Source organism: Plectropomus leopardus, chromosome 8, assembly GCF_026936395.1.
Source record: "Plectropomus leopardus strain MGB_pleo_1.0 chromosome 8, ASM2693639v1, whole genome shotgun sequence".
Lineage (NCBI taxonomy): Eukaryota > Metazoa > Chordata > Actinopteri > Perciformes > Serranidae > Plectropomus > Plectropomus leopardus.
Genome location: NC_142183.1, coordinates 33,917,684 through 33,944,442, shown reverse-complemented (window position 1 = coordinate 33,944,442; position 26,759 = coordinate 33,917,684). Strand labels below are relative to the sequence as shown.

General features: G+C 38.3%; 3 protein-coding genes across 3 annotated transcripts; 1 reads left to right on the top strand and 2 right to left on the bottom strand.

Moving 5' to 3' along the window:
* Window positions 1–322: 322 nt before the first annotated feature.
* On the top strand, window positions 323–4,115 carry LOC121948422 (fibroblast growth factor 4-like). Its single transcript, XM_088080654.1, has 3 exons — window positions 323–723; window positions 1,004–1,107; window positions 3,651–4,115. Exons 1-3 carry the CDS (start codon window positions 405–407, stop codon window positions 3,825–3,827), a joined length of 600 nt encoding a protein of 199 aa, XP_087936780.1. The 5' UTR covers window positions 323–404; the 3' UTR covers window positions 3,828–4,115.
* Window positions 4,116–9,695: 5,580 nt separating this feature from the next.
* Window positions 9,696–12,160, bottom strand: LOC121948081 (nuclear factor 7, ovary-like). The gene has a single exon (XM_042493345.2). It carries the CDS (start codon window positions 11,237–11,239, stop codon window positions 9,836–9,838), a length of 1,404 nt encoding a protein of 467 aa, XP_042349279.2. The 5' UTR covers window positions 11,240–12,160; the 3' UTR covers window positions 9,696–9,835.
* A 108-nt stretch (window positions 12,161–12,268) lies between these two features.
* On the bottom strand, window positions 12,269–26,124 carry ugl (ureidoglycolate lyase). The gene is made up of 15 exons (XM_042492988.2): window positions 26,052–26,124; window positions 24,108–24,236; window positions 23,804–24,022; window positions 22,681–22,771; window positions 22,450–22,526; window positions 20,361–20,471; window positions 20,148–20,207; window positions 18,632–18,788; window positions 17,354–17,552; window positions 15,737–15,815; window positions 15,554–15,646; window positions 14,814–14,886; window positions 14,649–14,716; window positions 13,647–13,771; window positions 12,269–13,444 (listed from the first exon to the last, which is right to left on the bottom strand). The coding sequence occupies exons 1-15, from the start codon at window positions 26,055–26,057 to the stop codon at window positions 13,273–13,275; spliced, it is 1,659 nt and encodes a 552-aa protein (XP_042348922.1). The 5' UTR covers window positions 26,058–26,124; the 3' UTR covers window positions 12,269–13,272.
* Window positions 26,125–26,759: the final 635 nt, after the last annotated feature.

The window sequence follows — 26,759 nt, the reverse complement described above, 5'->3', positions numbered from 1 at the left end:
TTTATTTACCATTCTATGCTTCTGTGTACTTGCGTGTTTGTCTTTGTTTTCTGTCACTATGTGTTTTGTGTGTTTCTCAGTTTGTGTGCTTCTACAGCATCTGTGACTCACAGACAAACACGACAGCAGGTGGTGCGTGATGTCATATGGGGCACATATAAGTCTGCCGCGTCTCTGCTGGATCTACCTGAGGAGGAAACTGGAGACAAATCTACAGCAAAGTGGACCCCTCACGGGTTCGGTCTGAAGAGAAGTCTAAATATGCAGAGTGAAACTTTTCTCTGGGGTTTCGAAGAATTTTCTTCATGGTTATTCTCTTTAGGACTCAAGCTGGAAAGATTTTATGACCAGCTGTGCTCATAGGAAGAGAACCTTTCATTTTAATACACAATAGCTGTATATCTATGATTTCTGGGACTGGTGAGCAGAGGATGTTATCGTCAATGTCCAGGCTCCCTCTGCTCCTGTATGGGTTCCTCCTGTGCAGCTCCTGTGCTCCTCTCCCAGTCATCAGCAGTAAGAGACACAGCGTACAGAGTGCCGGCTCATTGATGCAGGCCAGCGGCAGCTCCTGGGACAAGAGGGAGGCGTCAGCAAGAGATGGAGAGTACCTGCTGGGGATAAAGAGACTGAGAAGGCTGTACTGTAATGTGGGCATTGGCTTCCACATTCAGGTCCTGCCAGACGGGAAGGTCACAGGCGTGCACAATGAAAACAGATACAGTGAGTATTTTTGCCTTTCACTGTTGCAGTCCATGCAATGTGGGAAAATAAATGTGGTATTGGTCAAACCACCTATTTAGGTATACATTTAAAATTAACATTTCTATAGTACGACTTGAGTAAGTAGAGTTATGAATGTTTGGACCATTAGGAGCAATGATTCATGTATGGGTTGTTAAAATCATAATTCATCATAACTTTTTCATTAGCAATGTTTTTATTCATTTTTTTATTTTTTGGGCCTCTTTCTGCTGCTCATCATTGCTATATTTCATCCCAGGCCTTCTAGAAATTTCCCCAGTGGAGCGAGGAGTGGTGACTTTGTTTGGAGTGAGAAGCGGCCTCTTCGTTGCCATGAGCAACAAGGGGAAACTCTATGGCTCGGTAAGTTTTCATCAGTACCAAGATGTGTGAACTGAGTTGGAGCAGTCAGCATTTTTGCACAGACTTTTTCCATGTCCAGTATACTGATACTAGTGATACTACTTGTATAGCACTTTTCACACAAGCAAAACTCTAACACACAGTGCTTCATACAATAAAACCATAAGTTTTTTACTTTTTATTATTTATTTTTTTATTTTTATTTTTTAAGTTTGTCATTTTTCCCTAGTCTTTTTTTTAATTTAAAATCTACTAGTGTCTTGCAGTTTGCAGAACATTTCTTACATAGTTGCTAGTTGCCTTTTTCCCCATGTTTTTGAAAAAAATCAAATCAATTTGCTCAGGTTTCAGAGATTTAAATACCTCTGAAAGACATTTGAATGTGGCACAAAAGAAGTGACATCAATCCAGATTTCAAAGGGTTAAGATCCATTCAGGAAGTTCTCACCAGAAGCTGAATTATGCAGTGTCTCTTCCTCTCCAAAAAGCAGATATGGTGATATAAACCGGTGATATTAAAACACAACATTCAGTAATGGAAACCTTATATGATGAACACAGCAGCTATTAATATCCAGATGACGCAACTGTGTGAGGTGCATCTGTCAGATTTGATCCCGTGTCAGTTAACAGTAGGTCGCTCTCCTCTGGCCCTGAGCTATAGGTGTAATGTTTGATTTGGTGGCGAGCGCCCAAACATTGGAGAAATCAGCTCCACTTAATATTGTTGTGAATGCTGACTGAGGCTAACTCAGCTTTAACCTAAACACCAGTTAGTCATCCAACAGTTAGTCATGCAGTTGCTCATCTCCCAGCAGGACACAGGTTGGTGATGTGTTGGGGTGGAGGAAGCTAATTTGACCTTTGGCTGCAGCTGCCCACAGACCTCTGTGAGGGAGGTCTGGAGGAGGTTTTTTTTTTTCTTATATTGGGATGTAGTATTTAAAGAGGGGATTATGTATCTGTAATGATGATGACACGAGGACCGAACCTAACCTGGATTAGATTTTTCCATACAGCCAGGATATTTTGCAGCATCTCATGATGCAGATACAGGACTAATGGTTCTCCATAGGACATGAAGGCATATACAGTATATATACAACTATATATATATACAAATATATATATATATATATATATATATATATATATATATATATATATATATATTAGGAGACACAAACTTATTTGGTTTTAATAAGAAGACTGAAACATTCAAAATGTGAAGAAAAGAAAAATGAACTAATTTTAACAACTAGAATATTATTTGTCTTGCTGGCTAAATTTACTACAATATTATTCAAGATTCAAAAAGGTTTACTGTCATTCCAAAACATGAAGTGAAAACATGAAAACAAGTAGAAACAATAATTAAATACAGTGAAATAAAGCAATAGTCTAAGATGAATGAAACAATAGTCTAGGATTAGCAAGGAAAAAAACTGTAAATTTAACAGTGCAAATGCATTTATAAACATTTAGTATTCAAAACAGATGTTGTGAAAATAACAGTAAAGTGTCCTTCTTGTGGGGACTAGTAGGCATTGTGTGGCAAATTTGCCAAGAGTTTTAAAAGTGTATGTCAATCTAATAAATGCACTCAAAATCAAATGTAAATGATCCAAAATTGACGAGAAATGTATTTCCTTGTCCCGTTTTTTTAAAATTTTCTTTGCCATTTGCCAGACAGTTCATGCCAAATTGCTCTTATTCCCATGGTGCCAGAGAAATCAAACCACTTTGCTCATCAAAACAGAACTGATGTTGATCCAGATTTCAAAGTGTTTTGAGGTACCTACAACTTTTCACCTGCTCCACCTTAGCTCCACTGATGCATATAGGGGTCTTGCCTCCTTTTTCCAAAAATCAGTGATCCTTGATTTTGCTAATTGTAAGCAGTAGGTTGTTCTCTGAGCACCACCCTGCAAGACTGTTGATTTCTTCCTGATATAAAGTCTCATCACTGTTTGTAATCTGGGCGGTGGTGGTGTCATAACATGTCCCAGGCTGTAGTTGTGGGTGTACAGTGTGATGAAGAGGGGGCAGAGCACACAGCCCTGGGGGATTCCACTGTTAGACGCCATAGTGGAGGAGGTGAGACCAACAATCTAAGCTGACTGGGGTCTGTTTGTGATGAAATTCAGTATGAAGCTGAAGCTCAGATTGCAAAATTTGACAATTTAACTCTGAGTTGAAATCAAAAAATTATAATTCTGTCTTATAGAGGTGAATACAATTAAATAGTTTATATGTTTTCTGGAGAATGCTGGCCTTAACACTTTGAAACCTGAGCAGATTTCTCGATTTATAGCAAAAACATGAAAAGAAGTTACAAGTTCTGAGTTCCAAGAAACTTATCCTAAAATAAAGCAAAAACAAAAGAAAAGAAAAAAGTTTCAAAAAAAACAAAAAAAAAACACAACAAACAAACTCTGTCTATCTATCTGTCTACCAATCTGTCAGCTAAACCAATGATTAACATGGACTTGGTGAATGCCTTTTTGTGGTTCTACTCAGCTTCCTCCTCTTCCTCTCCTCAGGGCCACTACAATGAGGAATGCAAGTTCAAGGAGAATCTCCTGGCCAATAACTATAATGCCTATGAATCGGCTGCCCACCCTGGCATGTACATTGGACTCAGCAAGACCGGCAAAACCAAGAGAGGCAACCGGGTCACACCGGCTATGACCATGACACACTTCCTTCCCAGGGTATGAAGTTTGAAATCAAACTCCCTGCAGGACAGAACAGAGTCAAAGCCACTGTTTGGTCAGATCATACTGCTGGACTACTCTTCTTCTATAATTTACACAACACATAGTGGTAATATGCTGAAATTTGAAATGTGTTTGCCCAGTCACTATTATGCACCAACCAAAGAACAGTAATGTGGCATCAATATGGACGTGGATGAAGACTCCAATGGAAACACTTGTAGAACAAATCCAGTATCGGTGTTAACATTGTTATTAATAAAATTGGACTTTAAAAAAAAATCTGCAGCAGATAAAGAAAATACAACATCAGTCTTCCTCCACAACTTCCAATGTTTTTTTTTTAACTATTCCAGAATATATTGACAGTCTCTGCAGGTGCTAGATTAAAACAGCCAGGGTCAAAATCAGGTTTTGAATTGAGGTTAATAGTCAGTACGTTTACATGATGTTCGAGAAAGTCGAATTATTGTGTTAGTCTGACTGAAATCAAATTTCTCAAAATCCAACTAATACACCAAGGCAATGTGGTTGAGAATTGAGCTACCCTGTCATGTATATGCCTCAACAGGACCTGAACTGGCTTAGACATTTTGCTCACGCTCCATAGTCCCCATGCCCAGCTTTCACTCAGAAGTCGAACAGCATAAATTATTAGAAGTAAGGCGAGAAAAGCAGAAGACAAAGAATAAGGGAAGAAATCAAAAGGTACCAAGAAAAGGGTCTGTTATTCAGTTAATCTACCTAAAGATGGACTTTTAAAATACAGGTTAACATGTTAGACTGACTGAAATCGTACTAAGTTTAATTTCTCAAAGTTGGACAAACACATCTGGATAATGTGGTTGAGAATCAAGCTACCCTGTCATGTGCACGCCTCAAGCAAACTTGAAGTGGCCTAGACGTTCTGCACATGCTCCTTGTCGCCATGCTGGGGTTTGAACTGTAAGTTGAACTGCATGACTTTGTAGAGGAAAAGAAGGGGGTAAAAAGGCAAAGAAGAAGAGAAAGAAACAAAACAAGACAAAGGTACTAAGTAAAATGCAGAGTATGCACTAAATGTTCAGCACTAAAAAGTTATTCATATTTTCATCATTCCACATGCAACCTGTTGCAGCTTGCTAACTTGTTTGGTATGTGACGCAATGGGTCAACCTGAAGAAGGTCCAGTAGCAATCAGCTGAAAGGGGTTATATTACAGTCCATCTTGGTGGAGTCGGACATACGTCAATAAACCAAAACCACCATGGATCAAAAATGCATATAAGAAAGACTCATAATTGACCTCCTTCAAAGTTCGAGGTGTGCTGTCGACAGTTTTACAGCTGTCTCTCCAATGTTGGCATATGGAGAAAATGCTTTTTGCTGCAATACCACAAGTGGCCACTGGGAAAATTGGCTGCAAGGCAAAGCAGCATTCCTGGAGACAAATTTACAAATCCTAGGAATTACTTACCCTATTTTCCCAACGACTGGCTAGTACTCATTGCCTTCAATGGTGGGATTGGTTAAGGTTAGGGTAAGAATTTCAAGGGAAGGATGACCATGCTCTGATGTCACCTGTCTGATGTTGGTAACTAGAAAGTTAGTATTCTTTTTTACATTAATGAAGGGGCATTTTATAATGGAATTGCCATGTTCTGAAAGGAAATTACTCTCAAAAAGATGAGAAAATAAATCTAAATATTTACTATATAAATACAATAATATAACAACGAACAACTGAGCATTTCTATTTTTTAGTATTTTCAAAGCTGATAGAATTTTTTTTGCTTTTATTTAGATTTTGAAATTTTCAAATTGTATGCATATACTATTTAAAACAAAAATAAATTATGTGAAAGACTTGAGTTATGAGAAATGTATTGTTTTCTTGACACTGGGAATTGGTTTCACGGGACTAGAATTACATGGGACTTCCAGAAATTTGTAATATTTACTTAGGACATCTGTGATTTTAATCCTGTGCAAATCAGTCATGTTCATAATTTGTTAAATAAAAATTCCAGTGCAAATTTCATACCATACTTCAGAAAACACAGAGGTCATGGGATAATAGTAGTCCTGTGTGAATTAGCATCTTTGTGATTTGCTGGTGATTTGGGGTTCTTTTGTTTCGTTTTTTTGTTTGTTTGTTTGTTTCTGTTGGTAAATTCAAGTAAAATACAGACATCGCTTATCCTGTGTTCTACATTACATGAGGTCCCCTGGTAAGACTAGTCCCATGCAAATAGGGCTTTAGTCTTCAGATTGAATGAAATGAAATTTGGTACAGGCACAGACAAAACATGTACAATTGATGAAAGTTCTGTGAGAGTTTGTAAAGGGTGGTCTTATTTAATTTTGCTGTTGTTACACATGGTCCCCTTCTACACTACACTTCACTTCACTTAATCTAGAATTTTGTCTAATTTTGTATTCTTCTTTTACTGTAAAGGCAAAGTTTTCAAAGATTTCCTCAGGAATTCAAGGTGAGATGGGTAAGTAATTGATATACCGATGATGATCTTGTAGGTGAAGTCTTACTTTTCTGTACTGTGTTTAGCCATACTGCAATATAAAGGTGATAAATGTCAAATTAATGATGACAACAAGGATTCATTAAACATAGTAAAATAAGACTTCAATGCAAGAGTTGCAGGTTGTTTTTTCCACAATAATAAAAGTTATGTCCATTCCTACAAAGGAGAACAAAGAGATACAATTAATTTCTAATATTTTCCCCCACTCTTACCACCAGCGAGATAATTTTTTAGGGTCTTGCTGGTAAGGGTGTTTTGTTGGCGGACCCAAAAGCAGAGGCAAATGAGCTGTTTTTTGTTTAAGTAAAAAGATTTTTGAACACTGGGCATCATGAGGCAAAGACAAGGGCAGGCAGGTGAGGCGAGGAGAATGAACAGGCTGGGTGGACTGGTCCGCTTGAGTTTACTCATGAGGCAAAAGTGCACACAGATGACTGAAGGCTGATAGCAGAGGGGTAGGTAAGCCGGGAGACGCAGAAAAGAACTACACTTGGTCAAGACAAAAGGGCGGTTTCAGCCAGCTTCAACAAACAATTCACAAGAGGCAAAAACGAGAGCATACAAACTGTGAGCCACTGAGAGTCACCGGAGTCGACGGAACAATCTGGCACAGGAGTAGTGGGAAGCGCAGGCTTAGGTATCTGGCAGATGAGTTAATGAAGATCAGGTATGTCTCCCTGCTGCAGCAGAATGGTCATGCCCACAGAACACACACACAAGGTTGGAGAAGGTGAAGAGGAAAAGGGAGAGGGAGAACAGGTAGGAGAAAAACACGGGGAAAAACAAACACAAAACCAGTTGCCACAGCGCACACTGTGACACTTGCATCCTTAGCTTCACCTACATTGCTCATGATCAGGATGACATGACAGTCAGGTTGTTTTTAGCAGGGACCTTGGTTTTGATTTGAGGATCCTAAAATCCTAAAAAATGAAACTTGTACTTCTGGTCAGTCTTCATTCTGATGAATAATAAACAAATTTGGTCAACATCAGTTGTCCTTACGACGTTTATTCCAATGCAAATCTGGGATCAGAGAAGATTGTGGTACAGCATGTACACATGACAAAGTCATACCAAAAGCTTAAAGTGAGATGACATTCATTCACCTTGTGCTGCCAGGGCACAATACAATGCTGTGCCACATTTGGTCAAGACTTCTCCTCGTGGGAGTCAAGAACATTATCAAGGTCTTCATCTGATCAGACACCCAGAAGCACATCACATAAAGCATCTGACACCTCTTAAACTACTAAACCACAACAAGGCACAAACCATACATTGGACATGGGAGGACAAGAATTAAAAGTAAGGGTCTAATAAAAACTTCTAAGAAACAAAACAACAGTCAGTGCAGCAATACATAAACCTGTGCTGAAAATAACTCTATTATTCATGTGACTAGAGATTTTGCAGCCTACAGAATAGCTTCAGGGACTCTATACACTGTAAAATCTGACATTAGTTAGTTGATGTTACTTAAAGTAATCTTGGAAACCAATATCTTTGAAAAAGGAAAGTAAATATAACAAATAATCCTAATATATGCTCCCTTTATATACTATTGTTAAGTTTACTGCAAACTTGTAAAGTTGTGACTTAAAAATGACAAGTGAAATTACATTGTGTTAGTGTGTTGTTGTGTTCAGTAACTAAGTTAGTGTGACTTAACTTGACCATGACAAAGAGGATTTTGCAAGTGTTAGGAGATCTGTGAGTCCTGTTTGTTAACATGTTTAAGATAATACAAATATGATTGACTTGTTTGCAACCAGCAGAATACAGATATTTAGTACAATAAACCAAGTTCACTGAAGTTGCTTAAACTTGAAAAGATTGATTTTATTAAATCTGTCATTTTTAATTTGCAACAACTTCACTAAATTAATTAAATATAACTCAATTGTGAGTTAACTTAACTTAATTAATAATTAGATATTAAGTACACATAAATTAAGACTGATATTATATATGTTATATTTACTGACATTTTTTTCAAATTCCAACATTTTTTGAGTGAAATTAAGTTGTCAGATTTTATAATGTAGTCATGGTGTACTGTCATAGTTAAAAAACATCACTGAATATCCACAAATGCTGATAGTCAATGGAATGCTATATGCTATCCAGAGCACTTGATAACTGCTGATCAGGTTGCGATGAAACATGCAGAAGTATGCCACTTACGATTTGTAATAATTTGACCCCTCATCTTTTCCCAAACACCATTGCTTCCAGTTGACCAAAAGTTAGTTCCATTATGCAATATCTGAAAAACTAGATATGAAATTAGCTGTAAATTCTGACAAATGCTACAGTATTTTTTTTCCCTTATTATTCCTATTAGCTGAAAAGTACTCTTGTACACATAAAATAAGCAGGGCCTGTGTAAACTAAGTTACACTCATCCTTTCAAATAGTGAAAAAAGATAATTTGTTCATAATAGGGTTTTCCAATGTAATTTTCATACTTGAGCAGCACAAATTCTACCCCATTCGCCATTTATTCATTTGAGATGAAGGCGGATATCTCAGAGACTTAAAGAAGTCTCTTTTTTTTAATTGTGTAAATTCTAAAAATGTAAAGAGATAATAATAAGACAACATGTAAGTAAGCAGTTTTGGCATTGACTTTGAATTCATGTACCTATTAAGCTTGTGTGTTTTATAATGAAGGATGGTCATATTAAATATGACCAAAGTTTCAAAAAATAAGACAAATGCATGTAGAAGTAATCCCGGTGAGCAAGATCTCAAGGTTCCAGTTGTTCTGAACACTCCCTTCGCAAACGTTTTGTCTAAGCCTACTTGTTTCAAACACCATAGTATGCTGGATCTCTTTATGTGGTCATCTGCTTCAGGCATACGACTGCAATCGTTTACTTAACCAGTTGTGTTTAGAAACTTTTACTGATGATTTTTCATGTTAGGAAGTGCAGGTATTCTGCGTTACAGCCATCTCCCCATAGGCTGAAGCTGTATTGTGCTGGTACCCTCATCAAAAAGGCTATGGTGTCTGAAAGCAGCACAAAAAGTACAAGAAAAAAACAAACAAACACAAACAACTGAACAAGGAAATGACCTGTAGAAAGTGCTTAAAAATTGCAACAATTCTGGAACATAATTTTAATAAGTAATCATGATAATTATCTAGTTTTACCTCATTTTTTTTCTTTCCCCTAGACAATTCTTTCTAAAATATTTTTAGAAATCTACTACTTTCATGCAATTTTTTGAAAGATTTCTTATTGCCTCTTTTTCCCATGTGGTTGAAAGAAATCGCACCAGTTTGCTCAGGGTTCAAAGGTTAAAATACTTGTGAAAGGCATCTTTAAGCAGCACAAGAAAAGTGATGTTCCAGGTTTTAAAGGGTTAAGAAGCACATAATAATCATCATCATCATCATCATCATCACCATCATCATCATCATCACCATCATCAACATCATCATCATCATCATCATCATCATCATCATCATCATCTCCACCTTTACTGTTCCACTCTCACAGAGACCTTCACTGGTAACACCCTCAGAGGTAGTGTATCATCAGTCCAAATGTACGGATACAGCTTGTCAGTGAAAGTGTGTGTGAAAGTGTGTATGTGTGTGTCAGTGTCAGGATCAGAAAAAGTCACCTTTCCTCCATCCCAGTCCACGTGCACTCTGATCCTCTCCAGTTTTCTGTTCAGTTCAATATAAGGAACAGAAACTTCAGCTGATGGGGAGAAGGCGCAGTATTTCTCGTTAAAAAACTCTATCCTCCATAATCCAGAGTTAACGTTTCCCTTCCTGTGGGAAGACGCTTCAAACACAGCCACCTCCCAGTTTGTGTTCTGCCCGACCTCGATGTCCCAGATGTGGGTCCCTGAGTCGAAGCCCTCGTGGCCAAGCGTGGAGAATGAGTCTTTCAAGCGCTCTGGATTCTCAGGGAGACATTCTCCTTTTCCCATGCTCACACTGCTCAGATCTTCAGATATGACGAGGTAAGAACCAGCAGTGTTTGGGTCCAGAATCACCGGCGAGTAGGACACCATGTTCTTCATCTTGCTCCAGATGTTGAAGGTGAGGTTGCCCAGGTGTTTGGGTACGTCTATGAGAGCTCCCGAGTACAGTTGTGGGTCTTCCACCAGGTGGCGCTGCTGGGCTCTGTCCACTGCCGCCTTGTAGTTTTGCAGGAACAAAATGTCTGCAGCTCTCAGCTCCTCCTCTGCGGTTCTTAGTGTGTCCGAAAGAGCTTTTATCTCCCTTTTTGCAGCCTCTATCTTCTCCTTCACCACCTTGCTCTTCCGCTCCTCCTCCTCCCTCAGCACAGCCATCCTGGCCTCCTGTTCCTCCTCTAGGAACTGGTGAAGCCTCTTAAACTGCTCCTTAATCTGCCTCTCTGTGTGCTGAGCTTGCATCTTGATGTGTTTTGCGGTTTGATCCCATTGTTGTTTGACTTTAATGAAGACAGCCAGCTGCTTTTCTAATGGCTTTAGGGATTTCGAGAGTTCCTCCCCAAGCTCCTGCGCCATCTCGTCAACAGGTCTGAATATGTGGCTGGCATGTTTTTCAGAGTCTCTGCAGACGAGACACACCGGCTGCTGATGGTCCAGACAGAAGAGATTGAGTTTCTCCAAGTGCAAGCTGCAGAGAGTCTCAAAGCCTGAGGAAAATCTCGGATCCCGCGCCAGTAACACAGCCTCACACAATTTCTTTAATGTCAAATTACACATTGGCTCAATGTTTGAAGATTTTTGCTTGCAGACTGGACAGTCTTGCGTTTTGTTCTTTGTCCACCAGCACTGCAGACAGGTTTTACAGAAGCTGTGGCTGCATGGCAGGATGACGGGGTGTTTGAAGATCTGAAGGCACACGGGGCAGCAGAGATCCTCCACTGAACAAGAAGCCATTTCCCAACACAACAGAGGTGCTACACTGTCCTCAGGAATATTTCCCAAAAGTCACGTGGTTACCTTATTTTCTAAAAGTCCATGCAGTCACCGACTGGTTAAAAAGGCAGTGTCTCAGAATTCTTCTGTCCTTCCTCAGTGGAAGTTGTTGCAGTCACTTTTCTGATCTGTCTGTGGGTGTGTGAGTGTGTGTGCTCAGGAAGACAAGCCGTATTTCCTGATCTGTCTGTGTTGTGTCAGGAATAGGTGGAGCTTTGTAAAACACATTTAGGTGGCCAGCCGGTTTCTTCTCCGCAGCATTGAGGGAAGGTGCTCTCTGTAGCTAATGACGCCCTGCAGGCAAGATGACAATGCCACACCAACTTTAGCCTGTTTTTCAACATTTCAGTTAGGAGGACAGGATGGTGGATGGTGTGACACCAAGGGTGAGATGCCTGTCAAGACCTGTCCTTGCAGACCAAGGATCTACAACAACAAACTTACGGTATGATTAGGTCATTGTTGTGTTTTTAGGCATGAAAAGAGGTTGTTTATTTACAGAGACCTCACCACCTTTCCTGCCGGGAGTTGATCAGGAGTACAGGAATTTTGGTCAGATGTCCATGACTACATTATTGGCCAAGATGTCCCTTTCACTTCAGACTTGTATATTTTAGGTGTCTGATGGAGTTAGTTGATTTATCTTCTATTGATGCAGATCGGGTAAAAACTGGAGTTGAAACTTAGGGGTCGTTTACACAGCAAAGTTTCTTGCATGAAATGTTAAACTGCTACTACAGTGTTTTTGGTTGGTTTTGCAGATGCGTGTACATGAGAATTGTTATTCTATTTATGTTATCACATAAACAATATTTTTTTTTAAATGCAAAGGAAAGACTTTTCAGTACTTAGTAGGGACATTTTTGTCAAAGCATGGCCTTATTGGTATGAATGTGAAAGCTCCCTTCAAACGTAAATAAAAACAGAAGACAATGATTTATTAATCTCTTTTGACCTATAGTCAGTTGAATACAGTATAAAGACAAAATATTTATTGTTCAAACTGACAGACTTTATTGGTTTTTCTTGTTGTTGTTGTTTTTGTTTCATAAATATACATTCATTATGAATTTGATGCCTGTAACACATTCCAAAAAATCTGAGACAGGAGCATATTTACCACTTTTTTACATCACCTGTCCTTTTAACAACACTCAGTAAGCATTTGGGAAATGAGGACACTAATAACTGAAGTTTTGAAAGTGAGTTCTGGCTTGATATATATCACTGAAGTTGCTTGGCAGACCAGGATCTTGGTTATCTTGTTTTGTGCTTCATAATGCACCACACATTTTTTTAGACAGGTCAGTCTAGTACCTGCACTCTTTTACTATGGAGCCACTCTGTTGTAACAAATGCAGAGTGGGGTTAGGCATTGTCTTGCTGGATTAAGCAGAGATGTCACTTAAAAACATCTGGATGGCAGCATATGTTGCTCCAAAACCTGTATACTGGGATTGTCCAAAGTATTACACTGACAATTATTTTTCCGAAGGGTTCCTAAACCCATGTAAAATACTTAATACAATCATCCTGGTTTTTAATGCGGTACAGTCCGAGGGGGTCAAAGGTCACGGGCATTCAATATTGTTTTTAAGCTTTACCCCGTACATGCAGTTTTCTCCTCCTTTCTCTTTGTGATGATATTACAGATTGTAGATGGTGATATCTTAAATTATTTGTAAATGTGTATTGAGAAAAGTTGTTTGAAACTGTTGGACTATTTGTCCATACAGTTTTTCACACAACAACTAAGCCTTTTGAGGACGCCCTTTTATACCCTATCATGATACTTTAATCTGTTACCATTTAAGCTGTTGAACGACATTTTGCCAGTAATTACTATTTTCAATATCATTTGATCTTTTCTTTAACTGACTGATTATGGCTATAAAATAGCTAACAAATAATGTCCATAGCAATTTTTGAAGTCTTCAAAGTGTGTTTCTATGTAAAGATAGTGTTGAGGTGAGAACAGGAAGCAGTGTTGCAGCTCACAGTTTGGATAGGGGCATGTCTGTGTCCACAGCATCCACCTGTTCAGTGCTCTGTGAGCTGAGAAAGGTGTGGTCCTGATTCAAGTAGGTGGTAATGAACTCTGGGAAATCCCTCTTTAGGACCACCTCCAGGAACATGTCCGCTGCGGTTTGTAACCTCTGTTTAGCCCTGAAGAAGACAGACAGACAGACAGACCGTAACACTGAGCCATAGCACAGAACCACAGAATGTTCTCCATGGACATAAATAACTACAGACGCCTATTGCCAACAGGAAAGACAAAAAATACTTTTTACTCGATTTTACGTCATACATGTTATGGATAGTGTCCTTATCACTCAAAAGGCGTCCTTAAGGAGCGTCTGCTTACCGGACAGAGTGACAGTGCACCATGAGCTCCATCATCACCTTCTTGGTGAGGTCAGTCACCAGCCACCTGCTCACCATCCTGCTGTCGTCTTCCAGCTTAGTCTGATGACGGATCCACTGCCACACCTAACAACACACACATACACACACATAGTATTATGTCAGGTTATATAGTTCTCACAGTCAACATGGCTTTATACAACAGAGTTTTAGGACCACATTGAGGAAAGTTCTTGTTTTGTTTTGGTTTTTTTCAGACTTCAAGAATAAAGCTGAGCAAAAAGGCAGAATATTACTCAAATAAAGTCGTAGTTTCACTCGAGAAAAAGTCGTAATTTTATGAGAATAAATTAATATTACTAATATACACTTATTATTTTGTGAGAAAAAACAGTTGTGACTGTTCGAGAAAAAAAATTATAATTTAAAGAGAATAAGGTTGTAATTTTACAAGAATAAAGTCATATTTTTACGAGAACGGGGATATTATGTTATGGTGCACAGGCAGCCTCCTTGGCAACCACTGTCGCAGGTGTTGTGCTATCCGACACAGTCAACCTGTTGACCTGTGTTTAATATTACGACTTTATTGTCATAAATTACATCCTTTTTCTTGTAAAACAATGACTTCATTCTCTCATAATATTACAATATTATTCTCAAAATTGTGACTTTCTTCTCATAATTTTATGAGTTTTTGAAATCTAACTTTTTTTCGCTTTAACATGGCCCAAATCCTTCATCGTAGCTTTACAATGCTGTTTAACAAAAAAAAAAAACTCTAAACATCAAAAAGGTACATTTCCCCTTATTTTTTACATTTCTGTGAGAGGGATGTGACGTAATGTTACAAGCTACAGACATGAAAACATTTTGTAGTCATAATAATATCAATGTTTAGAGATTTGGAGACATACACTCTTTGCTTTTGAGTTTGTATTTGCAGTGAATTAAGCCCCACGGGGATGGGAGCCGAAGTTGGATTGCATAATCCTAAACTTACCTGTGATCTGGAAATCTCTGCTGTGGCTGAATCTTCCACCTGTCCTCTGTAGAAAAAGTGTCCTTTAGCTGAAAAATAGAGCTTGATTTTAATAATCTGTTCACTAAATGTTAATACCATCTGCCCTTTAACACAAGGAGAACAATAACTTGTAAGTGCACATACCTGAGAGCCAAGCATTAATAAAGAGGACACCAACTGCGATGTTGTACTTCAAACCATAAAGGGTGACTCCTCCCTGAGGAAAAATACATCAAAATATACTTTATTATTAAAGACTCATACAGTATGTCCAGTTCTGTTACATAAAGCTGTCAAGGTCAGAATTACATGTTCAACCCTCTCATGCTTTGTCACATTCTTTAATCAACAAAATAAATCTAAACAACAATTGAGGGAAGATATGTTTGAATGATTGTATTCATTCCTGCAGTAGAGTTCAATTGAGTTGGAGATTCTATGATTAGGAGAACTGAAGCTCTTCTGGAGGCTCATGGGGAAACAAAACCTGACTATGTGCTATGACTGACTAGGTACTATATTAATACTGGCTATGAACTAACCTATTACTCAACAACTCCTCCTCTGTCTTGGATTTAAATACAAAGTTTAATTTTGTACCTATGAAAACTAACAGTGGTTTTCCATTTTACTTGTTACCCATGAGTTAGAAATGTGTTATTCCCTCACAAAAATATCTGCAGTAATTAAAACAGCACTTTCTTCTTGCATGGTTCCTACTAAATCTGAAAATTGCGACACAAAGGCCAGAAGAGGGTATTTGTTTCAGTCTAAATGAAAATAGATGGATTTGCAACCAATGGCTGAATCTGAATGAGTTATACAGTAATGTTAAAATGTTACAGCTTTACAGGGTGTGTCCTTTAGATTCTGGAACAACTTACTGAAGGCATGGACAGCAGGTCATCAGGAGTCACAGTGACATCATTTCGAAGCTGGTGAAGCTGGTTATCACCTTCAGTGTGGAGCTTGAAGAGCTGGAAGACGTGAAGAATGACCATGAATTATCATTGTTAGCCACTCTGTATGTATAGAAAGCTTTGTATGGCTCATGGTGCGGTGCTTACTTTCTGCATGGGCTTAATCAAGCTCAGATCATAAACCATGAAACCATCCACACCTGCGTTGATCTCCAGCAACTTCAGTCTGACAGGTGGGAGGAAACAGAGATAGAGCTGTCAACATTTTTAAGGTTAAAAATGTAGACATTACCAGTGAGTGTATACACTGATGATACTGTATTCTATGTGGTTCATTAGCATGTCGTAGCAATAACTCAGGATTCTTGTGATTAATGACATCCTTTATGTCATAAAGGTTGTTAGCAGAGAAGGAGCTTTTCAGTTGGACCTTCCAACACCAGTTTAGTGTGATGGACATCAGCTGGGCAAGGACATTTTGTCCTCAAAGTCCTCTGCTTTTCATTGAGTTTTTGCTTTGCTGTGTGCAGTGGTGGAAGGCGTATTCAGAACCTGGATTGACATCAGTCGCACTGTGCTGCATTCAGGCACCTCTAACAAGCTTTTTTACCCTTGAAACTTTAGCAAATTGGTTTGATTCCTTTCAAAACATATTTTGCAAGAAATGTCCCGAAAGAAATAAGTATATGGGAACACGAAAACACATTATTTATTTTATTTTATTTTTATTTTTTTAAAGAGAGTGGGATTTTTTGAAAATAATCAAAACTAGGAAAAATGTCAAGAAAACTGTCCTTATAAATGTTATAATTTTATTTTTAAAAGAATGTCAAAGAAAAATAATATAATAAAGTATATACAATAAATACATCTTGGGTTTTTTTTATTTGTGGAATTACATAACATATAATAATAATAATAATAATGATTTTCTTTTAACGTTTCTACATTTTTTTTACTAAATTGTGGGCCATGTGTTCTTAAGCTGCTCATTGTCCCATGTCTCTGAAATAACTCAAACTAATGTGCTCAGGTTTCAAGAGGTTAAGTAAAAGTACCAATACAATAATGTCAAATTACTCCATTACAAATAAAAGTCCTGCATCTTACTAAATGTTGAGTCATATTACGAGCTAAAAATGTAGCTAAAGAACCAATATTTAAAGCACTCATTCTGCAGTCGAATACACGCTACGACTGATATGTTGCTGTATTGTATTACACTATTAGATGTTAAATTGTGTGTGTGTGTGTGTGTGCACGTGCGTGTGTGAATTTCAAATTTTAACTCACACTTACACTCACTCACTCACACAGCCCTTATCAAAAAGTGGTTATTTGTAGATTATACTGCAGGTATAATTGTGTAAGGGTGTGAATATAAGAGAGGCTTATTTTTACAGAACAGATTTGGGTTTTTAATCAGACTCGGGACCAAAACTGAACATAACAGAGCACAATATGAATTAAAATTGTAATTTCTAATAACGCCAAGTAATATTTATTTGCATTCCTTATTTACATAAGTGATGCAAGCAGTCAGAGGCAGGTGTCGATTTTGTTAGTACCTACGCCTACGAAAAGATTGGAGCTACTAACATGTTGATGAATGGCAGAAAACACGTAAATTTCCTTCTACAAACAGTTCACACACAAATTCGTGATTCGTGAAAATTGGAAAGAAAGCACAACCACAGTGAATCCATCAGTAAGTTCACATTTTCTACACTCCAACACCTTACACATGTACAGTGGAGTTCCTACCTGGTCACAGTAGCCAACACTGTCCTGTGGGAGTCACTGATTGGCTCCTGAGGCAGCAGCAGGGCTGCCATGCCTCCTGTGGCCAGGGCCCCTCTCCGGTGACATGTCTGAACCAGCAGGTCCATGTAGCTGCGTAGAAAACGCTTCTCCATGTTCACATATTTACTGCGGTCCGGCAGCAGGAAGGCCTGGCGGTGACCTGGAGGAGGAACACAAAACATGATCTCTTGACTTCAAAGTCAGTCAGTCAGTCATTTTCTGTAACCGCTTGTCCTCGTAAGGGTCGCGGGGGGGCTGGAGCCAATCCCAGCTGTCATCGGGCGGAAGGCGGGGTACACCCTGGACAGTTCGCCAGACTATCGCAGGGCCGACACATATAGACGAACGACCATACACACTCACAATCACACCTAAGGGCAATTTAGAGTCATCAATTAACCTGAGCTGCATGTCTTTGGACCGTGGGAGGAAGCCGGAGACCCCGGAGAGAACCCACGCGGACACAGGGAGAACATGCAAACTCCACACAGAAGGGTCCCCGCCCGGACCGAACCCTGTTCCAACCGGGATTCGAACCAGGGACCCTCTTGCTGTGAGGCAACAGTGCTAACCACAAAGCCACCGTGCCGCCCCTGACTTCAAAGTGACAAAGACAAAGCTTTTTTTTACCACAAAATTTGTTTATAATCTGTTCATTGTAAAAAGTTATTAATAATAATAAATCAGTTTTATTAACGCTTTGAAACCTGGAGCCACATCATTTGTCTTGTGTTGCCTTCAGATGCCTTTCATGAGAATAAAAATTATTTGAACCTAGAGCAGATTGGTGTGATTTCTTTCAAAAACATGGGAAAAAAGATAATAAAGAACTTGGTAAGAAATGTCAAAAAGACAATCGTAGCTAGGGGAAAAAAAATATTTCTAACAAATTATCATTTACTTGAAATTATTTTACAGAATTCTTATAATTTCTTAACACTTTTTTTCAGGTTATTTTTTAATTTATTTATTTACTAATTTTTCAAGTCATTTCGTTATACTCTTTACTAATTTCTTGCCAAGTTTTGAGTCATTTATGCTCAAATTGCTCATTGCCTTCTCTGCATGTTTATTAAAGGAGTAAAGATTTAAAAAAAAAAACGGGTTTCAAAGGGTTAAACCTAATTGTTATTTGGCGCCTGACTTAACCTGAGAAGCAATGATTGGTTTCAGAGGCTTGGTGAAAAACATTGGGTTTCACGGGTTATAAGGGGCTTAAATTCAGAGGCTGCGGCTCACCAAACTTATTGACGAAGGAGGCTGAATAATCCCAGATGCCACAGTTGAGTCCTGCTGAATGCTCCCGCAGCTCGTAGAGAATCTCCTCCATTTCAAATGCTGCTAATACATTTTCAATCAGCACCGTCGCCTTGATGCTGCCCAGTGGAAGGCCCAACTACACACGCACACAAAATCAGTTAGATACAACTACATATAAAGGACCATTTCATACATTGTTTTTAAACTACGACTGGCAAAAATCAGGGTATTCATGAATGTTTAAAAGAAATGAAAATAAAAAGAATTAAAATTCTGATCTGAGTTCATGAAATGGCAATTTAAAAATGCAAAGTAAGATTTACCAGTAAACCTGCAATACGAAAATCTCCAGCTGAAATGCTGTAAGTGACACACTGAAGATCCAGTGTGAAGAATTTAGTGATATCTAGCGGTGAGGTTACAGACTTCTCCTGTGTGCCAACGCACTGGCTCTTTCGAGAGTCAATGTTGGATTTGATTTGTCTACCATAGAAATAAAATGGCACTCGTAAATCCCAACACGCTTTTTTTTTTTTGTCATGCCATGAAGTTGTGCCTCTTTCTGCCTGAAAGTAGTCGCTGGCTTACAGCAAGTCTGATTATGTGACTCAAACATCATGTTATTTCCTTCATTAATATCAGAGTTATTGGTAAAACTTTTAACTTCAGGCCGTTCTTATCTCTCAGCTGACAGAATGCTCTCTTCTGTTTCCTTCATCCTGGCATGTATTTTTTTCTTAATAGTATAACCCGATTTTTGAAATATTATTAAATCTAATCTAATCTTAGTTTTGTTTTTTTGGGGTTTTTTTTCCTTAACAGTGGCCATAATACACCACTCAACCTACGCTGCCAACAACAACAATAAGCTAAAACACAGTCAGCAGTGGCAGCCTAACTGACACTCCCTGAAAGATGGTGTCCAAAAATTGGCATTTATGTTTTCACTCCATTTTCTCATCATTTTCAGTTCACAGAGAAATATTCTGAGCTGTCTTCAAAACTACATGACTCTGTTGACTGTAAACTGAGCCTAAACCTGTCTCCTGGCAGCCAGTATCATCATTCACAACAACAAAGTCTACTTTACCTGCTCATTTCAAACTAATCAAATCTGATGTAATATCAAAACGATCAGGTTTAAATAGATGACTGATAAATGACCACATGTATTAATGACTCCCCTCGTGTCACGTTTAATTCATGATTTTCTCACATGCCTCCAGTGACGAAGAATCCAAAACAGAGAAAATACTTAATGAACGCGGGCCACATTTAACAATGGCAAACCTACATGTCAAAACAACAATTTCTCACGCAACTCATGTAGTCTAACATAAGTCTCATTTATCCAGTCGTGTGCTGAATACATCCAAAACACAATTTTTTGTAAAAGCTTACTATTTAAAAATTAACTGAAAGTGAAACATATCTACACTGTACATTATTCTGTATACACACACACACACACACACACACACACACACACACAGACCTTGTGTTGTGTCCAAACAAATATGTTGTTCCACAGTCTGGCCTCCATGAAGCTCTCCACCTGGAAAACAAGGAGGAACATTAGAGCCTCATATTGACTGTTTTCATATGACAAATCTGTGTGTGTGTGTGTGTGTGTGTGTGTGTGTGTGTGTGTGTGCGTGTGTGTGTGTGTGTGTGTGTGTGTGTGTGTGTGTGTGTTTGTGTGTGTTACTTTTGAAAGGTAGAAAAAGGGTCCACTCTTGTTTTCAAAAAGTGTCTTCCCACAGTGAAACATGAGGAGTCCAAAGTCAAAGAGAGGACCAGGAGCTTCCTTCCCCTCCACCTGAAAAACAACACATATGACGTCTTCTGTATGTATGGATTATTGTCTTTCAATTACTCATAGAGCCTACTAATTTAGCCCATAAACAATGACAAATACGCATCTCAGAGTGATTTTGAAAAACGTGCTTATTTTGTCTGTGTTAAGCCATGAACTAAAATATTATTTGAAATAAAACATATATTTAAAAATTTGATTGACACCAGCGATTTTATTTAAGACATAGATTGGTTGATGTTGCTAACATGATTTGTATTGTTCATGAATGAATTTGTTGGCTGAATTAACTAACATGATTTTGTTTTTCTTTTTTCTTGAGGTTTTCAACCCTAACATATTTCAGCAATTATCATTTCAATTAATCTAAGTTGTACTGCGACTTCTGTGGTTATCTATGCCAGGTGGAGCTTAGGCAGGCATTAAGGCTTAAACCTCACAGAAACTCAATAATCTAATAGTATTTATTATACATACATACAAATATAAAAATGGAAAAACAGTAAGTCATCACATTTGGGCAGTTAGAACCAATAAAGTTTGGTATTTTTAACCAAAAGCCAGTGCTGTGGCCAAATCTTAAAAAAATGCTGATATCAAGAGTGCCCCCAACAAATCTTCTCCAGCCTTAGAACATGTCCTACAGAAACCAAAACAAAAATTAAAAATTATATTTATTAAATTCCTTTTCTAACATAATTTTGAACATTCTTTCAAAGCCACTCTACATGACCACAGATAAAAATATTGAGAGAATTGCTGAACCCTGTATTATTTTATTGGCTAAAAAGTTGTAAAATGTTCACATATTTTGTGTGAAAATACTATAATCAGCATATGAAATGAGACAGGTTTTTTTAATTATAGTATAATTCCAGTGCTACGTTTAAGAAATCAGCGCAACTTTAGAAATGACCCTCTGTCAGTTTTTATGAGGTTGTATCCTCTTTCACATTATTCTGACAGAAGAACGAGAAAAGTGTTTTCTAACACTGTCTTTTTTATGCTACCACCAGGAGTCGCCAAAGTCACGTTTCCAGGCCCCACACACTGTGACTTCAAATCCCACAAAACCTGAGCAAATCGGGGGTTTTTTTGTTTTGTTTTGGGGTTTTTTGTTTAGTTGTTTTCTTGTTTGTTAAAATAAAAAGCAATGACTTAAGTGTACATATTTCTGTGACACATTTTTGAAGATGCAAATATTATAATATATTATAATATTGTATGATTGGAAAATTTACCCTATTTTTGTTAAATACACTTCTAATAATTTCATCTCGGGCAGCATGGTGGCGTCGTGGCATAGTTGCCTCACAGCAAGAGGGTCCTTGGTTCGAAACCCGGTTGGAACGGGGTTCGGTTCATGGGCGGGGGCCCTTCTGTGCGAAGTTTGCATGTTCTCCCCGTGTCTGCGTGGGTTCTCTCCGGGGTCTCCGGCTTCCTCCCACAGTCCAAAGACATGCAGCTCAGGTTGATTGGTGACCCTAAATTGCCCTTAGGTGTGACTGTGAGCGTGTATGGTTGTCTGTCTATATGTGTCAGCCCTGAGATAGTCTGGCGACCTGTCCAGGGTGTACCCCGCCTTCCGCACAATGACAGCTGAGATTGGCTCCAGCCCCCCCGCGACCCTTACTAGGACAAGCGGTTACAGGAAATGACTGACTGATTTCATCTCTCCTTTAAAAAAAAACAAACAGACTTTGTGGTCATTTTCTTGTCTTTTCCTAATTTCTTGCAGTTGTGTACCTTATGCCAAGTTGCTCACTGCTCTTTTTTTTCCCCAAGAAACCTTTTTTTTCCAGCGGTTTTAATGCTTGTTAAAGGAAAGAAAACTGATGATGGTCCAGGTGTTAAAGGGTTAACAAAATATAATACAGTTTTATTTAATTTTCAAAATCAAACTAGTTAGTGTTAATTAACATTTGGCCACTTCAGATCTGCACTGACTAAATAAAGTGATGAAGCTCAGATGTTATACTACCATCAGGTTGTGCTCCACTATGTTCCAGGCGCGAGGACGAAGCATCAGCACTGGAGCCCGAGAGATGTGCGGAACACCTGTGAACATATGGGGGGAGGTGGATGAGTGGTTTGGTGCATCACTGTTAACTCATTTGTCACATATGTGCAACCACACAAGTATCTGTGAACATTTCATACTTGCTACCCTGGCTCAGCCAGCATGGGTAGCAATATAAAGTACACCACTTACTGGGGAAGTGGTTGTGAACCGCCTTAAAAACATTATAAATGCCTTTGACCTGGTTATAATATGTGGGGCAGTTCCCATCATCAAAGTCCACCTGAAAGCGAAGAGAGAATTTCAGCTGAGCGTTATCATAAAACACAGACAATACTGGACGAATTAACGTTTTGCTGATAAATTAATAACAGTTCAAAAGTGAAAAAAAACATTGAAATACATGAACATTAATTTAGCTTTTATATTTCCTAATGTTATGATTGTAGTCAAATCCCTGCTGAAGAAAAAACTGCTAAAAACTATTTGATGCATTTTACACACTTTTCATTCTTCATATTTGGATAATTTTGTCTGTGTTCATGCATATGGCATACATTTAGGCAAGTCTGTATTTTGTTTAATCTTGGAATTTCTAGCTAATAAATAGACTGTATAAACAAAATTGTTACATTAATTCTGTTAAGTACAAAAAAATGCACCATGGAAACCCATTCAAATGCAATTTTTGGTCCCTCAGCCATCAAAGCATAAAAACATTCATTGTATTATTGCTGGGTGTCATTTTGGCCTTTTGGCTTGGGAATTGTAGTTTTTACTTTTTTTTTTTTATTTATTTTTTTTACCATATTTGGCATATGGAGAAAATACATGTTACTTTCACTCGGAGCACTGTCACAATTAATGTTACCTCAAATCATTGACATATCCCAAGCTCTGATCATCACAAAAATAAATGAATAAAAAAAATATCTTGGAATAGAGGAATCAGGACAAAAACCTGGCATTTAAAGGGTTAAAGTTATGAAAATTAATTTGATTAAAATTAATTAAATTAATTGATATGTATGAAAAGGACTGATGTTGGTTAAAAATTAACTCAATGAATGTAGAAGATAATATTAATGGATAATATTTTTTTTGTGTTTGATTTTGAAAAGCACATTTTGTGCGCAGAGTGAAACCAGTGTGTGTAATATTAAAGCAGGCCCTAAGGGTTAACAGTATGTAGAGCATTATAGTTTGAAGCACAGGTACACTGACTAAACTGTTGTATTTGATGAATTGGGGATGAGAACATGTATTACAATACACAGTTACAGTGCTGATTACAGGTAAATGACAGAGGTGGTACCTGTATTCCTTGTGCTGGTGACTGGAGAGCTTTAATGAAGCGCTGGGTATCGCAGGGAGCCAGGTCCCCGATATCCACGTGTCTTCTCTGGAGCCTCGGGGGGACGGGGAGCACCCTCCAGGCTGGGTCTCTCCTGATATGTGCGGTACTTTCCAGAAAGTTTGGCAGGTCACCTGAAAGGTCCAAATGGGCCTTTCTGGACACTCGTAACCGCAGGACCTGGATAGAGTGTAGAAGATGCCTCATGCTAAGTTAAACAAGTCTTCCATGCATCACATAAAAAATGCCTTTTCTGTTGCCTTACCTGATCCACCTCCTCATCAAAGGTGGAGATCAGCTCGTGGAGCAAGAGGAGGCACTCTGTGGTGAAAAGAGTCTTATATTCTGTTTCTAGACCTGATGGGGGGGGGGACAGCTCCATCCTGACTGGACCCTGCCGACAAAGAGGGTCAGCATATCAGAGTATTTATCACGTTGGTTGATCAGTCTCCATATTTGCAAAAAGGAGCTAACTTTAGGGGGCATCACTTACAAATACAGATTCATTATGAACTAGAATAACAGCTTGCGTGAACCCATCAAGTTGCAGTTACTTTTTACATCTGTGTCTATGAAAAGATGGCTGTTTCACTCACATCTTCAAATTGATGGCTCAGATCTCTACCCTCAGCAAAGTTTCAAGCTTGACACCCAAGATTAGTGTCACCAATTCAATATCTGGTCAAATGTCTCCTCTTCCTGACTTATTGTGCTAAGTAATAGCCAGAAAAGTGTTTTTGCATTACATAATGATGTCACAGGGAAGTTGACCTTTGACGTTTTGGATATAAAATATCATAATTAGTATATGAATTCTTAAGTTATGGCCAAAAACAATATCTTTTGAGATCACGTGACCTTGACCTTTGACTTTTGACAACCAAACTGGACATTTTTTGCAAAATTTGTAGAAATTTCCTCAAAGTGTTCTTAAAAAACATGCATGGTCACAATGACCCTGACCTTTGACCACCAAATTCAGTCCATTCTTGAGTCATAATGGATGTTTGTGTCAAATCTGAAGAAATACCATTGAGGTGTTCTTAGGATGCCACATTCAAAAGAATGCAGTGAATGCAATCATACTGACTTTGACCTTTCACCTTTGACCACCAAATTTCTATCAGTTCATCTCTGACTCAAATTGGACATTTGTGCCAAATCTGAAGAAATTCCCTAAAGGTGTTCTTGAGATATCCCGTTCATGAGAAGGGTATGGTTGCAAAATCATGATGACGTTGACCTTTGACCACCAAAACGTAATCAGTTTTTCCAAGTGGACATTTGTGCCAAATTTGAAGAACTTCCTTACAGATGTTCCTGAGATTTTGCATTCATGAGATAGAGATGTGAGGTCACAGTAATCTTTACATTTGAGCTTTGAGCCCTAACATTGATTTTGTAGATTATTCATTTCAAGTGGATGTTTTACTAAATTTGAAGAAATTCCCTACAGGTGTTCTTGAGATATTGCATTTAAAAGAGTGGGGTGAATGGAAGAACAGACAACCCCAAATAATAATGCCTTGAGTCAGGATTATCTCTGGTATGGGGGTGTCATAAAAACTTAATAGGCATGTTGGTGCTGGATACCAACACTTAAAGAACCATCTGTACAATATGGTTGGAGAAGTTGAAAAAAATTATAACAAAGTACAAGGTAGATTAACCCCCCCCCCCCAAAAAAATACATTTCTTGCTCCTTGTACCTGGTACAAAGTTAATATGCCAAATGTTTTGGCATACAGTCTCTTTATAATGAATGTAAGGTGGTTAAAAGCAATGGGCTGAAAGATGCTAAAATGCTTCATATAGCTGAGGGGAGATGCAGAGATAACTCTCTGTGGATCCATTACTGTGAGTGACATCTTTTTAAATTATAACATGAAATAAAAACATAAAGCCTAATTTAGAATACAGGAAGCCATTCGGGTATGTGTTTCAAGAGTGCCCCGGTATATTAGTGGTTACAGCAAACCACCAATGTTTTATTTTGACCACTTTCATTCACAGGAAATTCCTAACGCTTGTCATACCACAGATGTGTATCAAAAAGCACAAATGAAACTGCTCTGAAGTTCAAAGTCCATCATGCAATGCACTGTTACCGCCTCCTGCAGTTGTTCCTTTTCATCATCCATAATGTGACATTCTTTATTGTCCATAGTGTCTATTTAGCTGTGAAATTAAGCAAGCTGGTGATACTCACAGACATGCTGGTGACAGGTCTCTGTTCACTCAGTGGAAGTGGACTTTGGTTATAGACTTACTTTGGTCACTGTTTAAACAGGAAGATGTTTGTTTGTATGAAGAGTTTAAAGTCCTTTATGTGTAGATTCTGTACAATGAGATATGAGTTTATTTAAACACCGAATTCCCTACGCTGGCAACACTACAAACTTTGGCATCTTAAGAATTGTAAAATATATTTTATGCATAAAATGCAGGAGGTGAGGGGCGGGGATGTGACTTTCTTTCTTTCTTTATTTTTTAATCATGGCCTTAATGGGGGAAATACATGACCCTCCCTCCGGCCATATTTTTTTATATATTCACACCGAATAGAGATATGGAGCCAATGCCACAAGCAAAAAGTGTGGAGGGTGTTATCACAAAACAAACAGCTGATTTCTTCAGTAAATTGCAAATTCTCCTTAAAAATGGCATTATCACACCAGTTGTGTGCACCTTAGCAGAGTACAGAGCATGACAACCACACAACAAAAACAACAAAATGTATTACACACACACTTACACACTACGGTGGCCCTGGGGGTCAAAACATTATTTCAGAAAACATTTTAGAAAACAAAATAACATTTCCAAAAATACTGCAACATTTCAGAAACTAAAAAAACATTTCCCAAAACACTACATTTCCCCAAACACTACCACATTTCAGAAAACAAAATAACAT